Source organism: Hemitrygon akajei, chromosome 7 (assembly GCF_048418815.1).
Source record: "Hemitrygon akajei chromosome 7, sHemAka1.3, whole genome shotgun sequence".
Classification (NCBI taxonomy): Eukaryota; Metazoa; Chordata; class Chondrichthyes; order Myliobatiformes; family Dasyatidae; genus Hemitrygon; species Hemitrygon akajei.
In genome coordinates this window covers 185939051-185965245 of record NC_133130.1, presented here as the reverse complement: position 1 = coordinate 185965245, position 26195 = coordinate 185939051, and the positions used below count along the sequence as shown (strand labels likewise).

At 38.5% G+C, this 26195-nt stretch overlaps 1 protein-coding gene across 4 annotated transcripts in view; it reads left to right on the top strand.

Annotated features, from left to right (window-relative positions):
• Positions 1–26195, top strand: part of col27a1b (collagen, type XXVII, alpha 1b) — a 591175-nt gene that overhangs the window by 674 nt on the left and 564306 nt on the right. The window contains exon 1 of one of the 4 annotated variants that reach the window (XM_073052882.1): positions 2231–2783. The exons of 1 other annotated variant lie outside the window; for it this stretch is intronic. In XM_073052882.1, the coding sequence (XP_072908983.1) occupies positions 2734–2783 (50 nt within the window). In that variant the 5' untranslated portion in view covers positions 2231–2733. Of the gene's footprint in view, positions 1–2230; positions 2784–3730; positions 3844–26195 lie in introns of those variants that run through there. 2 more of the 4 variants (XM_073052884.1, XM_073052885.1) reach the window with 2 other exon arrangements.

Here is a 26195-nt window from a genome sequence, read left to right as displayed (position 1 = left end):
CTGCGGTTATCTAGATTATGAGTATCTTGTAGGAGTGCGCTCGGAATGGTTGAGAACACATTTTACAATGTAAGAGAGATTTCTTTGTGTGGGTTTCTAAAGCTATGATTCAGCATGTCGAGATCCAATGGGGATACGAGGCAAAGTTTCCATTCGCACAGCTGAACGCCATAAGGTTCATGCGGCTATTGCAGGAAAATATGAAAAGGAGAGAGACCTGGATGTGCGTTGTGATGGGTCACTTGGGATTTTTTTTTCTTTTCTACGTGCATCATTTTTTTCCGGAACGATCTGTATTTTCTCTTTGTAGTCAGTTCTTATTTTGCCACGCTTTAATAATGAAGATCTTTTGGAGAATGGAGAAGATGAGGTTGCAAGGGGTGATCTGTCGGAACTCACCTTTCACCTGAAAAAAAACACTCCAGGCGTGTTTGAATCCACGCTTGATGTGATGTTTGGTATTCAGCAGTCCTGGAATAAATGCCGGCAGTCTCCACTGCAGTACCGTTCAGTAGTAATGAAGTACTCGGGTTTGGACGGTTCTCGTATCTACTGACACATCATTCCAAACTCTTCAGCACCCACATCCGTCACACTCATTCACGTGTACGTATACGGTCCAGAATCATCCTCAGATAAACGGAACATATCCACGCGTCCCCAATACACTCCAGTATTACACATTTGCACGCCTCTGCTTAGTTACCACGGACCCTTCCTCCTAGGGCGAGCACCACAGGTGTTGAGGAATATTCGCTTATTGCAGAATCTGGCCCCTCCTTGGCAAAAAAAAGGAACATCTTGTAGAATTTTGGCGACCGTGCCCAAGAAATATATTCGATTAGTGTATTATTGACACATGTACCGAGGTACAGTGATAATTTTTGTTTCTGCGTACCTTCCATCACATTAGTACGTCGAGATAGTACAAGGGAAAAGAAATAGCAGATTATAGTATTGCAGTTACAGATGACTGCAGGATCGTATTACTAACTCATTTAACTGAAATGCCTTCAATGACACACGGAATGAACTTCCGGTAAATTCTTTCATCAACAGGGAAACAGGGTCATTTAAAAACGTTTTACACAGCGAATCTCTAAATGCGTTATTCTTAACCAATCACGTTCAAGCACTTAAATAATACAGGTGAGGCCAGGGACACGCTGACAACTGCATTCAATGATTTTCATATGTTTTTCTTCGGCACTTTTTAGTGAACGTGTCACCAGATAAACCCATGTTCACATCGCTCTAGCCGCGCACAAATTTGTAGCATCACACAGATTTATATATAATGTAAATATCAATGCCCTGCACATACACAGACGCTTGCAAATATTTTGTTGTTTAATAAATAGTTTATTTCCTAACAATAACTTGCTGTCACGTGGTATGTAGCTAATACTGGAGAGTAAATGGCGCTATATTTCATATGAGAGATCTGCATAAACAAACGACATTGGACCAGCACAACCAAGGCTACAAGTTTACCTCAGTTGACGTAGAGAATTGATTTTATGCACCCTAAGACTTTAAATTACACTGGATTTGTGTATACTAACCTTCATTTGGGCGTCTCCAAAATAACTGGGGCAACTTTATAATGAAAGAGCAAATACCCAGTTTCTGTAGCGAAATAATTCGCTCACATTTGAGGTCAATTAGCTTTTATGATAAAAAGTCAATTATTTAAAGTATTAATCTTGTTTCTCCGCTCCCCCCCCCCCCCCCCGGGCAAGAGCTGCCTATTTCCAACATTTTCTGTTTTTATTTCAGATTTCCAACATCTGCAGTATTTTGCTTCTGACTAATATAAATTCATTTCCCCTCTATCCGTCACTGTTTAACTTCAGAATTGATCTTACAGGCACGCAGGATTAAACTGGTCTGTGCCTCTCTCGAGTTTAATGGTCACCATGCAGTAATCTCAAACGGATGATGATTTTGCTCTGTACAATATATTACTAAGCTTTTGTGGTTTACCAAAAGTAGAACTATTCGGTTAAAATTAGTGACTGGAATTTCCTACATTCATAAGTTTTCGTTCACCCTTTTGAGTGTATTGCAATTGATTCTCAGAAAATATTTTTGGCACATCAGCAATAGCTCTGTCAATCAGAGCAGATTTTTTTAGTGTACCAGAGTTGAATTGCACAGTGCATTCCTTGTCGTGGGGCGGCAGTAGAGAGTTTATAATTAAAATAAACTTCCTCGCTTTGGAATCTTTCTTTGCCCTTTCCAGCTGCTTTCGAGCGGTTTCAGTCGGAGTTTGTTCGGCTCGGAAATGTCGAGACCACTGGGTTATTCATGTGGGAGTGGGATCTGCCTACAGGTCTGAAGTTATCAGGCTGAAGGTAACCCCCCGATTCCCTCTACCCTCAAGCCTTTCGGACAGTTCCGTTGGGATTTATAGCCTTTTGATTTTTTTTTCCAAAGAGGTTTTCTTAAACACACACACAAGAAATCTGCAGCGTATCTCGCTCGCTGGGCACTCAGCATCTGGCTGCATCTAACACTGGCTGTTAAATGGGATTTAGAGTCGGTGTGACACATCGAGAGGCTGGCATAGTACGATCTTCAAGAGTTCAACCGGCTCCAGAGTTTACTTGCTTTCCCCAAGCCATTTTGTAGCGTAAAGTTTCCGAGAAATCAATGGAATGAACAGGCAGATGTTGTCAGATGTGTCTGCTTTTCCCCCAATGGGACTCAGAAAGAGAATGAAGTAACGGGATGGAGACGGCGGCAGTCCCGGACTCCAGCAAAGCTGCTGCCTTCGGGGGGTGAGTTCAAAACCTAATCGAAAGCATTTGACAACTTACCGTACGCAGGGAGTCGCGGACTCCGGTGGACAGGAAGTGATTTAAATCCGCATTTCTCCTTTCTAAAATTATCAGCAGAACCCGCGAGTAATGCTTCAAGTGACAAATGAAAGCCTTAATTACCGGGGACGGACGAACGTATTGATACGCCTTATAAAATCTAAAAATATTAACGCTGATTAGCCTGGCATATAAAATCGTTTCTACATTTGGAGGACGGTGACATATGCTATGGCTTACACACGTCGATATAAAAGCATTTATTAACAGTACAGTTAGTTTAGGGCAAAAGATAGTGGAGATACAGATAGCTCAAATAAGAATGGTTTATTTTGAATTTATGGGGGAGGCCAATGGTGCTGGGTTAGCGTTGTGGATGAGACGGAGATCCGTGTGAATTCATCTTCCCGTTTCCTCCGCGAGGCAGACATGCTTAAGAACTGTCAGTTCCAAGTAAGGGAACAACTGCAAAGCTCGAAGGAATTGTTAGTGACCTTTTTTTAAAAAAGAATATCTAAGTTACTTCTATTGCATGCAGGATGTGAATTGGAAATGTTTATTGTGATCCGGGCGCGTTGTGTTTCTGATCTTGCAATTTATTACTTTTTTTGTTTATTCTTTCAAATTGAAAGTTTCGGTCAAAAACTATAAGTATTATGTCAAACAGGTCAATGAGTGCGAGCCTTAAATCAACAGATCAAAACAAGTTAAAACTTTGTATACTTTCTTCTGGAGTGTTATCATTCAACGCTTGATTTTGCTTGAAGCTGTTTTCTGTATCCTTCGCTTGAAGAGGAATATCGTGCTGTTTAGAGACGGTGCCTGAACTCGCAGCACTGTGTGTAACGTTGCTCTACGAAGCACTTCCGAACACTTTGAGAGGGGCTTTTCTTCCAGTGTCGAAATAGTCCGCGTCTTCAGTAGAAGCGATTTCCACTCAAGCTGCACCGCCGGGAAATTTTGAAGCATCTTGTATCGTCTGCTGCACACGACGGATACCCATCATTAACGGAGATTTCAGGTGAAGGAGGGAGGGGAAGAAGCAATACAGCTAGTTTGCTAACGAATTCTTTGCTCGCATTAAATTGTAGTTGGTGGAAGTCTGAAATTAAGCGGGAAATACTGGAAATACCTAGCTGGCGAGACAGCATCTAAGGAGAAAGAAACTATAGAGAAGGTTTCGCGAGTTTCAGAAGAACTTTTTGTTTTAAAAACAATTCTGTTTAAGTAATTGAACAGTTTCGTGATGGGGCCATGGTCTGCTCCTGCTGGTGTCAGAGAATCAGAATTTTAATCAGGTTTTATTATCACTGACATATGTCACGAAATGTGTTATTGTGTGGCATCAATGCAGTGCAATACATAAAATATTACTACAAGTAGGTAGTATTGATGGATTCATGACCCAATCAGAAGTCTGATAGCTGAGGGGAAGTAGCTGTTCCTAAAACGTTGAGTGTGTGTCTGCAGGTTCCTGTACCTTAATGGTACCCGCCCCGACACCGTAAAACAGCACCCTTATGATTAATAATAACATCTTTAGCTAATGGAACACAGCATGCTGATAGGGTGAGTGAATAGAATGGCAAGATTCAGTCAGTCAATGCAACAATGGTGAGTTTAAAAGATGAAGGGTCAAAGGTTGAAGTCCAGGTGGGAATTCTGAAGACTGGTTGAAGGAAAGGGTCAGCCATCGAAGACTCTTAAGGAAGGAAATGTGCACAAGAGTAAAATGGAGCAGAGAAGCAGAGCTCCAAGCTGGTTGAGATACATATGTAAGGAGGGTGAATCTGAGGCCCAAGGAGTAATTGTTTGTGTTAAGAGAGGGAGGTCAAAAGGAACAGAGAAAGGAGTAAGATTGGGGGAGGGAGTGGGGCGATGTCCTCAGAGGAAGGTGAAAAGAAAAATAATGACTGAGCAAAGTTTGAAGAATTGTTGAAGTTTGCAGGCAGTCCTTCACAGCTGAAAGGGTTAAAAAGTTGAAACAGTGAACTAGTCTGCTTTGAGAATGAGTGAGTTTATGCTGTTCAAAGGAAAGGTCAAGAACACGTGTGATCTGATATATTGCAATAAAAATGGACCACTTTTTAAAAAATGTTGAGCTCAATATCTGTAATTGTGGGTTATTTAAAATACTAAGAATGGGATTTCATTTAGAATATGCATGGAATACGATGAGGTAGACACATCTATTAGTGAATGAAAATGTAGTTATGAAAGGAAATTTGGTAGATAACCTTATCAAAAACAATAAAGTTGAAAAAGATACACGGGGGAGTGGAAATCCTGTGAGAGACAGAAATAGCTTCTTTATGATGGGCGTTCCTGAAATAGAGGTGGCAGTGAATTGTTTAAAATCTGAAATAAAACAGGAAATGTTAGATCTGCTCAGCTGGTCAGGCAGCATATATGAGAGAGAAACAGAATTAATCTGTCAAATTAGAAAGCTAATTGACTTGAAGCATTAACACTGTTTCTGTGTGTAGACACTACTGAGTAGTTTAGCATTTTCAGTATTATTTACCTACTCAGCTTTCCGGTGTTTTAAACTCAATTCTAATTGGCCCTTGAATAAGTTCATATAAAGAGTCACTAATTGAGATAAATTTATTTTAGCATTTTTCAAAACCTTCTTTGCTGATGTCAGTTGGATGAAAATTAGTTGCTAAATTTTGGACAAATAAAACTGCAATAATACATGAAGCACAGTCAAACTTACATAGAATATTACCACTTGTTTTCTCTCTGTGCTAAAATAGTACAACCAACACTTTCGATTTAAAAGTCGAAACAACGCATTGTTTTATTTATTTATTTAATTGATTTGAAATCGACTTGCTATCAGTCACTGATAGCAAGTCGATTTCAAATCAATTAAATAAACAGTGATAGCTAACAGTGGGTGTTTTAAATTGTAATGAAAATTACTTAGATTTTTTATGTTCTTATATTGCCTTTACTTCTGTTTTATAAGGAATAGTTAAAGATTATGAATAATAAGCTTTCAGGATGCACTTGTTATTACATTTTAGATTAAAGGATAAAGGGAGATTTAATATCATTTTAAATATTCTGATGTGTTCATACATTATCTTTAATATAAGCATAATCTATAGAGGTTTCTCTGTACTGTAGCGTACTACTGGAAATTTGACAGTTCTATAGTTAACATTGTGAATATTTCTATGCAATGGAGACTGTGACTTAAATCTACAATGTTGCTCCTGGACTGTAATACTTAACCTCTGTTGATAGTCTTGCCCACTTACAGTATATATTGGAGTATATGGCCTTGAGTATTGGCCTCTTTAAGTCTGTAGAAGCTCTTTTGTCATCTGCCCCATGGGTGATCAGATATTTCAGTGTATCCTGGTGGGAATCAATCTGCTAGCAACAAAATGGTGATCATAGTCCAATTTTCATCCGTGTTCTGTTCCACTAATTTTCCAACTGCAAATAGCTAACATGTACAATTCTTTTTAAATCACATTACAGCAAATCAAGTATGGTGAATACATTTACTTACAAGAGATAATTGGAGAACTTTAAAGTTTCTAGTTGAATTTTGGTTGTGTATTGTTTTTAAAATTTTGCTTTTGTGCATTAAAAAATTGTGTTTTGCGAGTTGCCTTCCAACGTCATATGCTTCTGTGGTAGTTATGATAAGCTAATCAAGGTAGTTCTCCTGGCTGTAAGCTTTATCTAACCACTAGGAGCCGCATTAATGCGATCCAGTGTCACCAGCCTTCCAGGACTGACCACACAGAGAAATGTCCATGTCAAACCGGACATCTTTTTACATAGTATGGAAACTTCATTTGGTAAAATCACTGGAGCTGCAGTTTACTGTGAGAGGTTAATTCTCTTTAACGAGTACTCATTTCTTTTCATGTATGCACATTTATCCATGGGAATGTCCTTAATTAGCTGTGTTTATCTACACTGACTGGGCATTTTACTACCAAATAACTTGGCTATTTAGATAAATAAAACAGCTTGCCAGAGGAACTCAGTGGGTTTGGTAGCATCTACGGAGGAAGAGGATGGTTGGCATTTTGGCTTGAGATCCCATCCTGATGCAGGGTCTTGACCCAAAGTGACCATCTCTGTGCCCCCACAGATGCTACCTAACCCTCTGAATTTCTCTGGTGATTTGTTTTTGCTCCACTGTACAGCATTTGCAGTTATTTGTGTCTCAACTTTAGCCATTAAATTGTTTCTATCTTGTAATGGAATAATTATCCTCCTCCTGAAGTCAATAATCAGCTCCTTGGTCTTGCTGACATTGAGTGAGAGGTTGTTGTTGGTGCACAACTCAGCCAGATTTTCAATCTACCCACTCATCCCTGATTCATTACCACCTTTGATTCGGTCTTCAACGGCATATCATCAGCAAATTTAATTATGGCATTGGAGCTGTGGTTAGCCAGCACTTGAAGGAAAGTTATGTTCAACTGTATTATTTCAAATTTAGGAAATAATGTCTTCAGTGCAAAATTAATTTTAGAAATATTACCAAGCTAAATAAAGTCACATGCTGAAAGATATCTCTGCATATGTTTCGTTTCATGTGCTTTGATGTCTTTACTTATAAAAATCTCTAATTTTATGTTTGAGCATCCTTGGCCCTTTTGGAAAGTTTTCAGATGTCTACTTTCCTTTTGTGAATTAAAAATCTTGCTGATTTCTCTCTGAAAAGATTGAGCTCTAAATTTAAAAATTATGTCTAAAGCCCTGCAGGATGAATGTCAAAGCATTACGGAAGAGAATAGACTTGCAGAGAAATAAAATTTACTGTTAATTCTTATGGTAATTTGCAAAGTTCAGAAGACATTCAATTCTGAGGGTGAGAAACATAATAGGAAATTGGAGTTTAGATATATTGGTCATGATCTGATCGAGATCTTGGTAGTGGGCCACATCTCAAATAATTATGAGCTGGAGTACAGGAAGGAGATAGCAAGCTTGCAGACATATTGTAATGATAACAACCTTTCTCTCAACATCAACAAAGCAAAAGAGTTAGTCATTGACTTCAGAAAGGTGGGGGAAGGGACGGTGCACATGCGCCTGAATACATTAATGGCGTTGAGATTGGGAGCTTCAGGTTCCTAGGTGTGAACATCTCGAATAGCCTGTCCTTATCCAACCACATTGACGTCATGGCCAAGAAAGTTCACCAACACCTTCACTATCTCGGGAGGTTAAAGACATTTGACTTGTCTCCATTGAGACTTACCAATTTTTATCAATGTACCATAGAAGGCATCCTATCTGGATGCGTAATGCATTGATATGGCAACTGCTCTGCACATGACCACCAGAAATTGCAGAGCTGATGACACAGCTCAGCACAGCACAAGAACCAGCCTCCCCTCTATACTTCTTGCTGACTCTGTAAAGCAGCCAGCTTCATCAAAGAACCCTCTCATCCTAAACATTCTTGCCCCTCCCCTATCGAGCAGAAAATATAGAAGGCTTGAGGTGCCTCAGTAGCATAGCGGGTGGCGTGACACTGTTACAGCTTGTGGGGGTTGTCGGGGTTCAGGGTTCAATTCCAACGCCATCTGTAAGGAGTTTGTATGTCCTCCCCGTGAATGCATGGGTTTCCTCCGGGCGTACGGTTTTCCTCCCACATTCTAGTTAGTAGGTTAATTGGTCTTTGTAAATTGTCCTGCGATTAGGGTAGGGTTAAATTGAGTTGCCGGGTGGTAAGGCTTGTTCGGCCAGAAGTGCCTGTTCTGTGCTGTATCTCTAAATAAATAAATAATAAATAAAAGTCTGAGAACACATGCACTAGACTCAAGGACAGCTTCTATCCCACTGTTCTCTGACTCTTGAATGGACCTCTTGTATAATGTGAGGGACTCTGATCTCAGAATCTACCTTATTATAATCTTGCCCTTTAATGTTCACCTGCACTGCACTCTATAGGTGGCCTTTGCACTTTATTCTGTATTGTTATTGTTTTACCTTATATTCTAGCTCAATGCACTGTGTAACGATCTAATCTGTATAAACAAATATATGAGACAAGCTTTTCAGTGTATCTTGGTACATGTGACAGTAATAAATCTAAGCTGAGAACACTGACTCAGCAGAGGCCAGGGATCTTTAGTAGTTTCTTTGTATGGCTTTGCAAGACTTACAGATGAGCAGCTGCAATTTTTACAACTTTTAAATTGTGACATTAAATAATTTCCTTGAAGTATTAGCTGAGTAATTATCATTTGTTTCTCTTGGTACACTGCACTTCACTTGTCCCATATAGGGTCTGATTTGATTGGTTTACAGGAAACAGATGAGTATGACATCTGAGATTGGGTTGGCAGACTGTAAGGCATAATCATGGTTGAGAGGGAAGTCAGAGACTCAGAAAATAGTTTGGACAGAGGCCAAAGATCCAGGAAGTGGGAGCAGGTCAGGCGATCTGGCTGATTTTACTTAAGGCCTGATTTTCCAAAAAGTACAATTTCTATAAAAAATATTTTTGGTTGGGCCTTAATTGTGCTTTTAATCTGAATTGTGTATTAATATGTTTCAGGGATACTGATATCTAGTTCATATTATAATTAACATATTCTCCAGAGCCAGTATTATTTATTTATTGATACAGCATGGATTAAGTCCTTCTGGCCCTTAGATTTACATCATCCCAGAAACCCCACAACCCCTTTTAACCCTAACCAAATCGTGTGACAATTTACAATGACTAATTAACCTATCCAGTACATCTTTGGACTGTGGGGTGAATCCAGAGCACCTGGGAAAAACACTTGCATTCCAAGGGGCAACCCATGCATTCCACAAAATCTCCTCATATAAAAACAGTTGTATTTTCAACATAAAAGTTGAAAATACTCAATAGCAGACAGCATCACTGAACTGTGGAACAGTTCGTATTTACCACTGAAGACGCTCCCATCATTTCTTCTGCATTTTAATTTTCCATTTTTATTTTAGACTTCTACCGTCTCTTTGAAATCCTCCTCATATGCATGTCAGCTACAAATCTCTCAAGTTCTTAATTTCTAGTATGACGAATAGCAAGACTGATATACTGTCTAATATCAGTTCTCAAATCAAGGCATTAGTTGCACAAGTTGACCTATCACAGGCCAAAATAAAGCTTGGAACTTCTCTCTACAACTTTCCCAGACTTAAACAGTGGAATGATAAACAACTCACAAAACTTCCCCTCCTGAAGTCCAAATCAATCTCTTTGTCTTACGGACATTGAATGTAAGGTTGATGTTGCAACAGCACTCAACCAGCTGAACTATCTCACTCCTCTATGCCTCCTTGTCACCATGTGAGATGTTACCAACAACACTGATGTCATCTGCGAATTTATAGATGGCATTTAAGATTTGCTTAACGCACACAGTCTTGAATGTAGAGAGAGTTAAGCATGCATCCTTGATGTGCAACTTGTTGATTGTTATTACTGATTACTAAGGAGATGTTAATACTAATCTGTATTGACTCTGGTCTCCCAATAAGCAGGCTGAGAATCCTGTTGTGGGTGGTGGGGGAGAACAGTGGTCCAGGTTTTGAAGGTTGGTGATTAGTACTGAGAGGTGCTAGTGTTGAATGTTGCACTGCAATCGATAAATTTGATTGTATTCACTGCGATCGATAAATATTGACGTATGCTTTGCTGTTGTCTAGGTGATCCATTACTGAATGAAGAGCCAATAAGATTGCATCTGCTGTAAACCTGTTGTGGCAGTAGGCAAATTGTAGCAGGTCCAGGTCCTTGCTCAGGCAGGTGTTAATTCTAGCCATGTTCACCCTTAAAAGCACTTCATCATACTAGATGTCAATACTTCAGGTTGAATCCCTGCATCCATTGGGCGAATTTCAACCTAAGTTTAAAAAGTAAACACAGAATAAAGATTGCAAGACACAGGGTAGGATATAGATGACAAAAAGGATGAAATGTTATTCGTATACTAAATAAATGTGAACATTGGTAGTGAGAATGTTTATCTGTACAATAAATGAGGAAAGAGTTTGTAATTCTACAAAGCAGGATTGAAAATGTTAGCAAATAATATTGCCCTGTACCACCAGGAAAAAAGATGAGAGAATAAGTCGAATTTGATCATCGAAAAAAAATAAAGCACTTGAGTAGGTGTATAGTTTGTAATCACAACTATTTAGAGAAATGGGAAAAAATAAAAGGTTCATAAGATAGAACAACATGTAATAAAGAATTAGACAGCATAAGAGAGAAACAACTGATTTATTGCAGTTATTATCTAGACTGGAAGCCCAATGAGCTACGTTTTCTAAGTTCACATTAGCATTAAGAGAGCTTATCTTGACACTAATATAAACTACTGGTACATACTAGAAAACTATAAAAACCCAGCAACAAGCCTGATTCACCATTTGAGCAGATCCTGATTGGTCTGTACCTCAAGTGCATTTGCCTGTCTTTGTTCCATATTCTTTGATTCAGTAAGTCAACAAATCTCATTTTTAAAATTTTCGATTGACCCAGCCTATGTAGAACTTTGGTGACCATGTCAGGATCTCATCCACCCTATGTATGAGGGAACTCTCTGTTTCCTTTCTTCATTACTTTTTGTACATCAGTTAGCTAATTCCTCAATCTATTGCATGTCCTGGGTGATGAGGTCTATTATTTAGGACACCCATTACCCAGGACATTCCCTCTTCTCATTGTTACTGTCAGAAAGGAGGTACAGAAGCCGGAAGGTACACACTTATTGATTCAAGAATAGCTTTTTTCCCCACTACCATCCAGTCCCTAAATGGACATTGAACCCATGAACACTAACTCACTTTTTTTTTGTTTTTATATTATTTCTGTTTTTGCACTATTTTTAACTTTATATTTACTGTAATTGCTTTATTTTTTATTGTTTTTAATCTATATTATCATGTATTGCATTGTACTGCTGCCGCTAAGTTAACAAATTTCACAACATATGCCAGTGATATTAAACCTGATTCTGATTTTGAATTTTCTAAACTCAAAGACTGCAAACTTATTCAATCCATCTGATATCTTAACCATTGAAGTAAAATGGTGATGAATCTAGCCTGTATCCTTCCAAAGTCAGTATATTTTTCTGAGACTTGGTTCCCAAAGCAGAACCGTCAAATGGGCTTTGACTCTCTGAAGTAAAATCAGGAAATGCATAATGTCTTCAGGCAGTACCCATTTAGAGGACAGACGTTGATATTTCTATTGCAGAACTGTGGATCCTAGAAATGATGAACAAGCTGCAAAAGAAAAGAAAATAGCAGGTAAAAGAATGGGAAAGGAATGCACTTAATCAGTATAAACTGACTGGGGATGTGACTTCTATCTCAGCATAATCCCAGTCTCAAGCTTAACTTGCTTCCCTGCCCAATTCTTGGAGATTGTGGCATATTCATACCATATTATAAGAACAAACAGGCAGTTCCTGGGTTACTTAAGGATCCCATTCCTAAGAATTGTCCATAAACCAAGTTTTTTTCCAAAAAGTCAAAAGTTTACACTTTCGATGATTAATATATAATTTATTGCATTTCTCTGGGTAGTTAACAATTGTACAGAATCAGAATGCCCCACATCCAATGGTTTCTTTTGATGACTTCTAAATAGCTATGGATTTACAAGTGTTAGTAGAAGAAAATGCCATGTTAGTTTCCAATGGGAATCTCTTTAAGTGGCCACTATGTCAAGCATTCTTAACAGACACTTGTGTCTGTTTGTTTATTGCGAGGTGGTTACATGTGAACAGGGTTTTTTGAAGTCTGCAATTCTTTTAAATTAAATAACTGCTCCCACTATTCTATAACTCCTGAAGATGTTTTCATATCTGTAACTAACTTTTCTATCTTGAAAAAAAATTTAAATTTTACATGAGAAATTGCATAAAGTCAGATTTCCCTAAGCAGGGGAAGTCTGTAATGTGGGGAGCCTCTGTACTGTCAGAAGGAAATTAATCGTCAAATTATGATGTGGTTTGGGTTTGTATTACAACCTGAACAAAGTCTGCCAAGAACTTAATAGAAAGAACCAACATTCTTTTTTAAACTGCCTTGCACTTAATTTGTAGCGTCTAGAACATGATTGGTCATTTACTTTATCTTGTTTTGATCTTCTTCTACATCTGTATTATCAAACATTAAAATTACATACTGGAAATATGAACTTGTTCTGTTGAAAAAGTTTGACTAGTCGCCAAAGTGTTTCCCTTATTTCTGGTTTTTATTTCAACGGTGTCATTGTCAGCAACAAGATTTGTTTTGAAATTCTTTGAGGATCATATTTTTATGTTAAGTAGGCACACCTTAAAGAAAAAAAACTTTAATCCCTTTGCATCTTTATAATATTACATAGTAAAGTTTAGAATGAGCCTGATACTTCCGTACTGGACAAAAATATCACCAATCGCACCAACAGACACCTTGATTCAGCTTAACGTATGGTAATTTGTCACTATATTTGGCGTGTAATGTATGATCACCATCCCCAGAGAGGTGCCATTTTTCACTGTGTTGAAAGGGATGCGTTGAAGAGGACATTGGTTGGAGTTTTGCACCCTACTACTTTTAAACTTCTTATTTGTTTTAAGCTATACAGTTTGCGCAGGGACTCACTGCATTTATCCTTGGCTCAACTCAAACATGTTCCTGGGAATCCCATCATACCAATTACATTTTTGAACTAACTTTTACTGTATCTGTGCTTTCCAAGGATGGAACTTTGGCTGAGAATATTCCTGCGAGATTTCATCACGTGATCTTGTCTCTCCAATTGCCTTACTTCATTGCCTTCCTCACTTCCCCTGCTACTGTTGTTAGCTGTGCACATATTTGTTTTCTTAGTCTGACTTATCCCCAGTGAAAAGACTTTTACCATGAAGATGTTTCATTATTCAGTTGACTTCACAACTTCAGTATCTTATAACTATTACACAAAACTTCTAATGATATTTTTAATGATATGATTTTTCTGTTGCTTTGTTCTCCTGGAACTTAACATTAAATTCCCAAACTCTCCAGAATATTCCTGGAGGTTTGATCACATTGACTCTCTCCTATGTTTGATGCATGTGGCTGCTCCCTATATTGGTTGAGATGTAAGAAGTTCAAAGTTTGATATAAATTTATTATCAAGGTAGATATGTCATCTCATACAACCCTGAGATTTCTTGCAGGCATACTCAATCAATCTATAAACTGTTGGTGATAGAAAGATGAAAACAAAATACTAGAAATCCTCAGCAGTCAAGCAGCCCCTGTGGACAGAGAAGCAGAATTAACATTTCAGGTCAATGACTTCCATCAGAACATTTCATCTAATGGAAGGTCATCAATCTGAAATGTTGACACTATTTGTACAGATGATGTCTGACATACAGAATGTTTACTGTATTCTCTATATTGCTTCAGTCTATTTTCAGATCAGTATTTTCCTATTTTCAATAACAGTTAAAAAGTTTAAAAAATGTACTAAGTATTCATCATATCCCCTGTAGATATAGTATAGCATCATAAGAGCACCACAGCACAGACCAAGGCCTTCTGGGCCATCTAGTCCATGCTGAACTATTATTCTGCCTAGTCCCATTGACCTGCCCCTGGACTTTGGCTCTCCTTACCTCTACCATCCATGTACTTACCCAAACCTCTCTTAAATGTTGCAGTTGAACCCACATCCATCGCTTCCACTGGCAGTTCGTTCCACACTATGATCACACACTGAGTGTAGAAGCTCCCCCTCAGTTTCTTCTTAAATATTTCACCTTTCACTTTTAACCTATGACCTTTAGTTCTAGTTTAGCCCAACCTCAGTGGCAAAGTCTGTTTGCATTTACCCTGTTTTTTTAACCCATGATAATTTTGTATACCTCTGTCAAATATTTCCCCATTCTTCTATGCTTCAGAGAAAAAAAAGTCCTTACGTATTCAATCTTTCCCCAGACCTCAGGTACTTAAGTACCAGTAATGTCTTTCTTAGTTTTCTTTGTACTCTTTAAATCTTTCCTGAAGGTACGTGTCCAGAACTACACACAAAGTTCCAAAATTGGTCTCTATAACATCCAAAAACTCTTCAACATAACATTCTAACTTAGTGCTATAAACTCTCTTTAGAGCCCTATCTACCTATGACACCACTTTCATAGAATGATGGATCAGTATTCCCGAGTCCCTCTTATCTACTACATTTTCAGTTCTTCTTAAATCTGGTGAGTAGAATTATACCATAATCTATTATATATGTACATCAAAGGGAAAATTAGACAGAACTGATTAAACACTTCAAAGAAAAAGATAACTAGTCAAGAAGAGAACAAAGCACAAGTCACTGAAGTCATTTGAGACTAGGAGAATGACATTGGAGGACATTAAACATGATGATGATTGATAGTACATGGAGTATTTTTCTTTTTCTTTAGATATACTGTACAGATCTGTAACTTATTTTTTGTTTTCCTTCCTGTACACCAGTAGGCAAATATTTCAATCAGTTTAAAAGATTACATTTTCTAAGTTTGTCTCATTTTATGCAGCAATAAATGTTTGCCTGGTATTATTATGCAGTAATATGCTATTCTGTGCAAATGTCCTTCTTACTATTCAAAGTTTTAATACTGTAGAAGCTTTTTAAAAGGGAATTCTCAGTGATGCTAAGAATGTTTAAAGTGGAAGAGTTTTATTACAACATTATCTCCTAAAGATTTGAATACCCCAATTCCACCCACCAGTCCCCAAAAACATTTCTAAGGATTGATACGTTTCTTTTAAATAGTTTTGAATTCTACAAAGCTAATTAGCTGAACAATTATATTCCACAAAGAACAATATTGAGTGAAATTTCCTAATATACTTCAATAAAAGAGAAAGCTGTTATATCTCTGACAGCCTGGCAGAGGTCCAATGGATTCCCTAGCGCACTCGGAAAAATAAAATTCACCCTGATAAGCTGCAGGAAGCTTGTAGATTAGTAGTGAGTATCCGTAATAAAGGCTTGTAATTGTCTTCTGAAGAAATCCAAGGCACTGACTCATAGGAGGAAATAACTACAAGAGATTGATTGACGCACTTGGGTCTCAACTGCAACTCTGTGTTTAAGTGAGAATTAATAGGTTCTTTAATCTATTTCAATTCAGTAATCTTTAGATACTCAGATGAATGACAGAGTTGTATTGTACATGCATACTTTGACAATAAAGTGAACCTTTGAATTTTTGAATGAAAAGGCATGGTGTGTAATGGGAGGAAAAGGATTCATTGGATAAGGCTGTATTTGCAGATTAAAAGTATCAGCTTTAAGATGAAGTTGATTGTGTTTGTATTAACAGTAATATTTTATTTTCTCGGGATTTCAGAATCAGGTTTATCATTGCTGAAATTCATTGTTTTGCAACAGCGGTACAGTGCAAGGCATAAGGGCAACCATAAGTTATAATAAGAAATATTTAAAAGCAGTGCAAAAAGAGAAATCTGACAGAGGTGAAGGAAATGTTCCTAAACTCAGTATTTTCCAGTAAAGTGCATTTATTGCTCATCTTCAATTGACCAGGGAAGCTAGTGATGAGCTGGATACATGTCATTTCACTCCCATATTACCTTGGTATTCATATTTGAATTTAAATCTAATAAATTTTGATCCTTAGACTGTCTTGATTAATGTTGGTAAACGATGGACTCTCCTGTTATATCTATTTGCACTGTTGGTAGAAAACCATAGTCTCCAATGTGCTTAGCTTTGCCAGATTTTAATCATGCTTCATAAAAGGATATTCTGACATCCGTTACTGGGATTCTTTTGAAAAGGAGCAAAGTTGGAACCATATGTGGTAACCATGTGTTGGTTTGATCTTAACAACTAGTACACTGTTTTAATAATTTGAGAACATCATGTTTTAACCAAGCTTTATTAGGAACTTCCTGTTATCAAGTTCTTGATTTCTTTCACAAATGGACCTGCCAGCCATGAACATGTGTTTGAGTATATGCTTAAAATCATTGGCGTTCACTTACAGTTGATGATGCTTTAAGCATTAGACCTTTTTGTTGACATGAACTCACAATTCAGTCATGGCTCCAGTCAGTTTATTTTTGCCCAGATTCTCCTTTATTTTATGTGCATTGTGATCTTGGCTGTTTTTTTACATGCTGCACTGGATAAACTGGCTTGTTTTAGCAATTTGCATTTTTCTCAAGTGACACTGTATCATCTATGGCCTGGATCTAAGTTGTGAGCTCTTTGGCTAAAAATGATCAGCTATGAAGCTCGCAAGAATCACACATTTACTCTGACTCAACAACTTGATTCTGCCTTCTGTACTCTTTACTCCTGTGGCAGCCTCTGCTCCGTAACAAAGATCTTAATTGTTGCACCTGCTCTCCATACTTTTCTCGCTTGATGGCTCTAACTTTTCATCTCTCTCATCAGTCTTTTGAAGAACCTTATCTGAATTGTGTGTTGACCCTGCCTACATCAACAATTATTTTTCTTTTCCTTCTGTGGTTCTTTTCCACTGTCAACCTACATAAAGTACTCTCAGAGCTCTTTCTGCACCTGAGGAGCACAATCAAAGTGCTTATTATTTTTGAATGCCCCATTGGTTTTACTTGAGCTTGGCTGTGCAGAGTCAGGGTTTATTGTGTGGACAGAGTAACCTTTTTGTAAAACCGCGACTTAGCTTTGGACCAGGGCTGCGTCAAATTCTTACAAAAGTCATAATTGAACAAATACTGCTGTCCTAAATTCTTTGCAAATATACTTTATTTCAAAGGATGTAAAACGTGTGGAAGAGTCATCCTTAATGGAGTTAATGCCTCCATTAAATGACCTTTAACTTGAGTTGCTTACCTGCATGTATAATGTGGAATTTTCTCCTTTTGAGTGGGTGCTTTGAAACAGGAAGGGGGTCAAATGTGTTGGAAGAGATGGCTTCTCAGAAACCTGATGCCTTCCTTTCCAATTGCACTTTTCATCTAAATGTGCGAATCTGTATGTAGCGATCTCTTTCAGGATATGTTGTTTTTTTAAATATTAACCAGTGTTTGGTGAAAATTGGGCTTTCAACACTGTATGTAATTCTGAGATTCTTGGAGCCTGCTGCTGAAATGGAAGCATTTTGGATAAATAGATACTGCAGGCTCAGAGGATGTACTCCTTATCTGACTTTGACTTTGTAAAAGGATTTCTTTTATTGTTGACAGATTGTGTAGCAAACTTCAGAGAAAGTTTTGTTAGATTTTCTGAAGTTGGCTGCTCACTTTCTGGACTTTGTAGCTGATGATTTGATAATTCGACTTCGATACAGTTAATAGGGTAACATTGTGAAAGCCAACAATGGGAGAAAGATTAGTAAAATGATCCTGCTTGCAAGCGACCATGTAGGAGGCTATATCCTTGATTTCTGTAATCTTTGGAAGTTGAAGATATTGCAAAAGATTATGGTTATGGCAGATTTGCAGTTTGCAGCAAAAAGATTTTCTCCTTCCTGGGTATGGTAAATATACTTTTCAAGTATTAGCTGGATCACCATCATCCTCATTTGCTCTGACTGGAGATTGTTCTTGCAGTCTTAGCCAGAATCTTAAAAGGTGATTGCTGTCTTGTTGTAGAAGGTGACTAAGTATATGAATTTTCCATCGAATGAGACATGTTTGGAGGAGGGTCAGAACTGGTAGATCAATATTCCTGTTTTTAGACAGAATGGGAGCAGTTATAGAATTTATAAGGTAGGAGGCATTGTGAATAATGAAGTAGGTTTTCAAAGCTTGCAGAGAGATTTAGGCCAGTTAGAAGAGTGGGCTGAACGATGGCAGATGGAGTTTAATGCTGATAAGTGTGAGGTGCTACATTTTGGTAGGAATAATCCAAATAGGACATACATGGTAAATGGTAGGGCATTGAAGAATGCAGTAGAACAGAGTGATCTAGGAATAATGGTGCACAGTTCCCTGAAGGTAGAATCTCATGTGGATAGTGTGGTGAAGAAAGCTTTTGGTATGCTGGCCTTTATAAATCAGAGCATTGAGTATAGGAGTTGGGATGTAATGTTAAAATTGTACAAGGCATTGGTAAGGCTGAATTTAGAGTATTGTGTACAGTTCTGGTCACTGAATTATAGGAAAGATATCAACAAAATAGAGAGAGTACAGAGAAGATTTACTAGAATGTTACCTGGATTTCAGCACCTAAGTTACAGGGGAAAGATTGAACAAGTTAGATCTTTATTCTTTGGAGCGAAGAAGGTTGGGGGGGACTTGATAGAGGTATTTAAAATAATGAGGGGGATAGATCGAGTTGACATGGATAGGCTTTTTCCATTGAGAGTAGGGGAGATTCAAACAAGAGGACATGATTTGAGAGTTAGGGGGCAAAAGTTTAAGAGTAACACGAGGGGGAATTTCTTTACTCAGAGAGTGGTAGCTGTGTGGAATGAGCTTCCAGTAGAAGTGGTAGAGGCAGGTTCGGTATTGTCATTTAAAGTAAAGTTGGATAGGTATATGGATAGGAAAGGAATGGAGGGTTATGGGCTGAGTGCGGGCCAGTGGGACTAGGTGAGTGTAAGTGTCGGCATGGACTAGAAGGGCCGAGATGGCCTGTTTCTGTGCTGTAATTGTTATATGGTTATAGAAGGAGGGGTGGCATTACTTGAAAGGGAACATGTCATGGGAGTGCTCAGTAAGGACAGACTGGACAGTCAGTCAGGCTCATCTAGTGAGGCTTTAAGGGTAGAACTGAGGAATAACAAAGTTATGACTGGGTTAATGGGATTATATTACAGAACATCCAACAGGATTTAGAGGAGCAAATTTATAGAGAGATCGCAAACATTAGGTTGTGATAGTAGGTGATTTTAACTTTCCACGTATTGATTGGGTTCTCCCACACTGTAAAAGGGCTGGATGGGAAAGAGTTTGTCAAGTGAGTTCAGAAAAGTTTTCATAATCAATACATAGAAGTCCCAACTAGAGAGAGTGCAGTACTATATCTCCTGTTAGGGAATGAGACGGGGTAGGTGACAGAGGTTTGTGTAGGGGAATCCTTTAGTTTAGTGATCATAATGCCACTATTTTCAAGAGAAGAGGATAGTTCTGGTCCTCGGGTTGAGATTCTAAATTGGAAAAAAGCCACTTTTGATAGTATCAGAAAGGATCTGGAATGTATGAATCGGGACAAGTTGTTTTCTGGCAAAGGTGTACTTGGTAAATAGGAGGCCTTCAAAAGTGAAATTTTAAGAGTACAGAGTTTGTATGTTCTTGTCAGAATAAAAGGCAATGATAAGTGGTTTAAGGGACCTTGGTTTTCGAGAGATATCGAGGCCCTGGTTAAATGAAAGAGAGCACTTAAGAAGGAAAGATTGAGAGGAGATTTGATCGAGTATACGAAATTATGAGTGGTATAACTAGGGTAAGTGCAGGCAGGCTTTTTCCACTGAGGTTGGGTGAGACCAACTATAAGTTATAGGTTAAAGGTGATAGATGAAATGTTTCAGGTGAACATGAGGGGGAATTTCTTCATTCAGTGTGCGGTAGGAGTGTGGAATGAACGAGTGGTGAATGTAGATTCGATTTCAACATTTTAAGAGAAGTTTGGATAGGTACATGGATGGGAGGGGTACGGAGGGCTATGCTCCGGGTGTAGGTTGATAAGATGTGACAGATTAATGGTTCAGTGTGGACTAGATGGGCTGAAAGGCCTGCTTCTGTGCTGTAGTATTCTATGACTCTATGGCTCTATCTGAATGGCCTTGATATTGAGGCCCTGGTTGGTTTACCATTAGTGCATAATGCCAACCCCATGAGTGTTGACATCAGCTGGAGGGGCTTCCAATCTATCAACATGCAACTAACGTATGACCACAAAACTGGCTTTCTGCAAATATATGCAGGATTTCAAAATGCATGTCATGATTCTGTTCTCTATGACGTATTCACACAAGCGTACAGGATCCAAGCAAGATGACAAAAATCTTTCAGAGAATTTTTAGCTTGCATGAGAAGATGCATGAAGTGTCATAAGTAAGACTGATGAATTACAAGTCAGAAGCTGCATAGAGTTATGATGTTTTGGTGATAATGGAAACCGTGTGCAAAACAGGACATTTTGGTTCTGAATATGCCTGGATACTATGTACTCAAGTACGATAAAAAAAGAAAGAAATGGGAGAGTATAAGATGGTAAGGTTTCATTACTGGATCAGGAGAATGCTATTTGGAATGAATGACACAAGGGGTAGGCCATTTAGAACAGAGTTGAGGAAAAACTTTTTCACCCAGAGAGTTGTGGATCTATGGAATGCTCTGCCTCAGAAGGCAGTGGAGGCCAATTCTCTGGATGCTTTCAAGAAAGTTAGATAGAGCTCTTAAAGATAGTGGAGTCAGGGGATATGAGGAGAAGGCAGGAATGGGGTACTGATTGTGGATGATCAGCCATGATCACATTGAATGGCGGTGCTGGCTCAAAGGGCCGAATGGCCTATTCCTGCACCTGTTGTCTTTTTAGAGTACTGGTGGAAAGGCTAAATAGAAGCAAACTTGCAGAGAAATGTGGAAATTATAGAAAAGTGGTAACAGATACTTCAAGATATTTGTATAAAATGGGGTAAATTTAAAAGTCAAAGATGGGTGAGAGATTTCTAAGAAATCTTCCTTATGATTACTATATGTTTTTAGTATTGCCAGGAAAGAATATTGCCTGATCTGATACTGTGGGATGAGTCAAACCAAAGGTAGCAGTGTTTCCCCATTCACACTGCTACACTTGACCCGCTTCATATCATAGCATCCTGAGGTTTGGGCTCTATAAGATGGTGAAATGTAGAGTTAAAATCCTTAATTGGGAGACTGCCAATTTCATTGAGAATGGATCTGGCCAGGTTAAATTAAAATCAAAAATTGGCAGGAAAACTGTTGCTGAGCAATGAATAGCCTTCAAAAAGGAAATGGTTCAAGCAGAGTCTTGAACAGAGGGAAAAGGTAGGGCAACCAAAGCCAGAGCTCCCCTGAATAAAGAAAGGAATGGAGAGTAATATCGAGCTATGAAAGGGATGTATTCTAGTGCTAGATTCATAACATTAGTGGAAAGATGACGACAGAGAAAGAGCTGAGAGAAGTAAATAAAGGAAGAGTATTGGACTAGAGCCAACAAAAAGGGGACATTAAGTCTTCTATCTGTGTGCAAGTAATAGACAAGTAGTCAGGGAAAGGGTGGAGCCACAGAGGTGATTCACACATGGAGGCAGAGTCCATTACAGAGATTACTGAATGCATTTCCTGTATTAGTCAGAAGTAAAGAAGATGCTGCAAAAGTGGAGAGTGTTGATAATGTACAGTGGCTAAGAATTGTTGTGGAGGTGCTGGGTACTTAATTACAATTCCAGATGGGATATGGCCTAGGTTGCTGAGAGCTGTAATTGTAGAGGTGATGACCACAATCTTCCACAATTCTTTAGAAATGTGGTGATGCTAATGGACTCGAAAATTGCAAATGCAGTTATGTCCCTGTTCAAACAGCATGTGAAGAGAAACTGCCAAATCAGTATGGTATGTCTGTCATTTTAGTGATAAGGGTGAAGAAGTTGCTAGGATTAATAATCAGAGGAAAATAATCAAAATTTAGTTATGTATGGATTAATAAAGCAAAGCCAACAAGAATTACTTTAAGGCAGATCTCGCATAACAGAGTTTGATATGAGAGTGGTTGCTGATGAGAGTGATGCAGTTGCTGTTGTACATCTGAACCTTTTGATAAAATGTCACATAAAAAGTTAGCCAGAAAATTCAAAGTCCATTGAATAAAAGCAGCAATGGCAACATGTAATTAAGATTGGCCTACTAAAAGTAATAGGGAAGTGATAAATAGTAGTTTCTCAGGCTAGAGGAAAGTGTGCAATAAAGCCCCCCAAGGAACTACCACTTACTTCTTTTGATCTATTAATCACCTGAGTGCTTAAAAACACCATTTCAGTAGTTAAGATGACACAGTTTGTTAATCTATTCCTATGGATACACTTACTGCTTTTATTATCACAGACTTTGGTAGCAGATAAGACACTAACAATCTGAAACCATTGTCTCAACATGTGCTAAATAATATGAGTAAAGCATAATTTTTGGTTATTTTTACTCGTGCTGTCAGACATTTCTCTGTATGTATTTACTTTGTCCCTGTAAAGATAAATTAACTTTTTGGCTTTCTGTGAAAATCGTATTTTCACTTGTTTAGAATGACAATATGAAAAAAGGATTTTGACCACAGTTTAACAGCAGTGCCTTCACATGCAAGTCAGGTCCATGTTTTGGATCAAAATCTCTCTGCTATGATGGGCACCATATGAAGATGAAGAAAGACACTTTCTTCATTATGCTGCCTAATAGACAACCCTCAGTCTGTACGACCATGCTGAGGCTTACGTAATCTCAAGCTTGATCAGAGCTGGTACTATGACCCCTCTTGATTGTTGCCCCCTAACTAGAACAGGTCAGCATCGTTTGTTATTCCCAGTGCTGCTTAATTGCTGCTTAACATTGAACACTACTGATTTGTCAGCTAGGGGAAGATGATAGTAATCAGCAAGAGATTTCCTTTTCCTTTTCCATACTTAATCTAATGCATTAAGACTAATAGCTCTGGAGTCAATCTTAGTTATTCCCGCAATCATTTCTCATGCTGGTGGGACAAAGTATACCCTAGAATCATGCTGGAGCGGCCTGGGGTGTTGATTGAAAGTTATATGTTATATATGTGAAAATGTTATCCAGTCTTTGTTTGACCAGTGGGAATTGTCTCCCAGTTTGCCATTATTTTCCATATGTTTGTGATGAGGATGCTGCAAGGTTGAATAGGCCAGAGGTCACGTTACCGTGCCTCAATTGATGATGGGTAATTCATGTGATTATATTCTTATTTAGTTTAAACTTTGTGGATTCTGATTGGACAGAAAAGCTTGCTGGATCGGGGTGGCATGGTAGCATAGCGGTTAGCATAATGAATTAGCAATAGAATTTGTACGTTCTCCCCAATATCACATGGGTTTCATAGGACATAGAACGTAGACATCTGCAGCACATTACAGGCCCTTTGGCCCACAATGTTGTGCTGACCATGTAACCTACTCTAGAAACTGCCTAGAGTTACCCTACCGCATAGCCCTCTATTTTTCTAAGTTCCATGTACCTATCCAAGAGTTTCTTAAAAGACCCTATTGTATCTGCCTCCACCACCGTTGCTGGCAGTGCATTCCATGTACTCATCACGCTGTGTGATAAACTTACCACTGACATCCCCTTTGTACCTACTTCCAAGTTTCCTCCCACGGTCCAAAGACATGCGGATTGATAGGTTAATTGGTCATTGTAAATGGTCCTGTGATTAGACTAGGGTTAAATTAGGGTTGCTGAGCAGCATGGCTTGAAGGCCAGGAGGGCCTACTCTGTACAGTGTCTCAATAACATTTTAAAAAATCTGCATCTACTAAATGTGACTTGCATTATATATATATATATATAAATCTTTGAAGGTGGGAGGATAAGTTGAAATAGACTAAAATAAAAAGAATTCTTATCTTCAAAATATATTAACAATGCTTTTCCTAAACTCTTTCTCTGGGTACATCAGAGGTTTGAAGATGAAAAGCCAAAGGAGGGCAAATGAACCCTCCTAGCCTACATTAGCTTTTATAGCACACACAGGGTTGGCTTCAGCTAGTAACTAGTTCATGTCCATTCCCAGTCATCTTGCCAATAGGACATAACATAAAGCCCTTAGAGAGGATGCAGAAAAAAGATTAGTAAAAAGGTCCTGGGCATGAAGGAGATCAGTTATTTGGCTAGCCTATAGAAGCTGAGATGTTTCTCAGAAGACTGAAAGATCTTAAAGAGATCTTCAAATTTGTTAAACTTTAGACCAAATAAATAACAATTGGAGCTGTTGACAGTACGAGTGTGAACTTGATATTGTTCACATATTGAGAGTAAATGGCTTGATACAACCTGTTAGCTATGCCTTATTTGTTGCATAGTTTTTCATCCATTTCAAAATTCAGTGGTTGTATCATTCTAGCCAAGGCCTAGCTCTCAGAATTGTTGACTGCAATTTCCCTAGTCCTATACAAACCTGGTGTGGATGTGGAGAATTTATCTTGCTAGGCCAAAGTACCAACAAATTTAGTGCTAAGGTGCATGCAGGCTGTGCCAGGACTTCGCTGAGTTTGCCCCAGCCCCAAAAACCCTTAAAAAGCTTGACAGCTGTCAAAGCCTAGCCCTGAAATTTGTTGCAAAAGTCATGGTTCCATTACAAATTAAATATACAATTAACAATGCAGATTGATTAAGAAACAAAATCTTTAAATAATTACAAAATAAACTGAAATAATTTTATAAGTTCTTTCCTCTTTGGTCCATTATCCATAGCCATACAATCCCTGTTAATTAAAACGAGTGTGTTATAAATCCTGCATCAGGTCTAATCTGGATCAGTGGAGACTGAGGAATCTCAGAAGGAGAATGCACAGCAGCAAATCTCAATGGGATGTTTAGCTGTGACGAACAACACAAACAAAATGTTGGAGGAACTCAGCAGGTCAGGCAGCATCAATGGAAATGAATAAACAGTCAACATTTCAGGCCAAGGCCCTTCTTCAGGAGTAGAAAGGAAAGGGGAAAATGACAGAGTGGAAAGAGGGGGAGTGGAGCCTGGCCTCAGCTCTCATCTTCTAACTAATCATCCTTCCCCCCACCTTTTCATTCTGGCGTCTCCCCTCTTTCTTTTCCAATTCTGAAAAAGGGTCTCAGCCTGAAAGATCAAATGTTTATTCATTTCCATAGTTGCTGTCTGACCTGCTGAGTTCCTCCAGCACTTTGTGTGTTTGTTGCTTTGGATTTCCAGTATCTGCAGGATCACTAGTTAATATAATTAACTTCGAAGAACACTTTGAGATCAGGAGCTCCCTGACTCCTTGATAAGCTGATCTTCCAGCTGTTTATTTACATGAATGTAAAAAAAAACAAAGCCTCTAAAAGAGATTTGTGGTCATTTCATTTTGTGTGTGTTGTGGGGGTGGGGGGCATGCACACGCACAGCCTTGATTTGGGAACAGCCTGAGGGTATGAAGTGCCACATGTCTGAAAGTCGTTACTTTTGCATTGCACCTTAAACTTTTGGATGAACTGTCTCCAGAAAAATGTGGGCGAATTTGCCTGTTGCTTCAGGTTTTTGTCAACACCAGTGCTGTTGTGTTGTGGCTGTCAATATCTTTGTTGTGTTCGTCATAAGTAACAGTGTCTGCAAGAAAATGCTGTTAACATTGTTGGTGAAGCAGCCTGCCAAGTACAGTTCACCAAATTCTGCATCCAAAACTAAGTAGTTTCAAATTT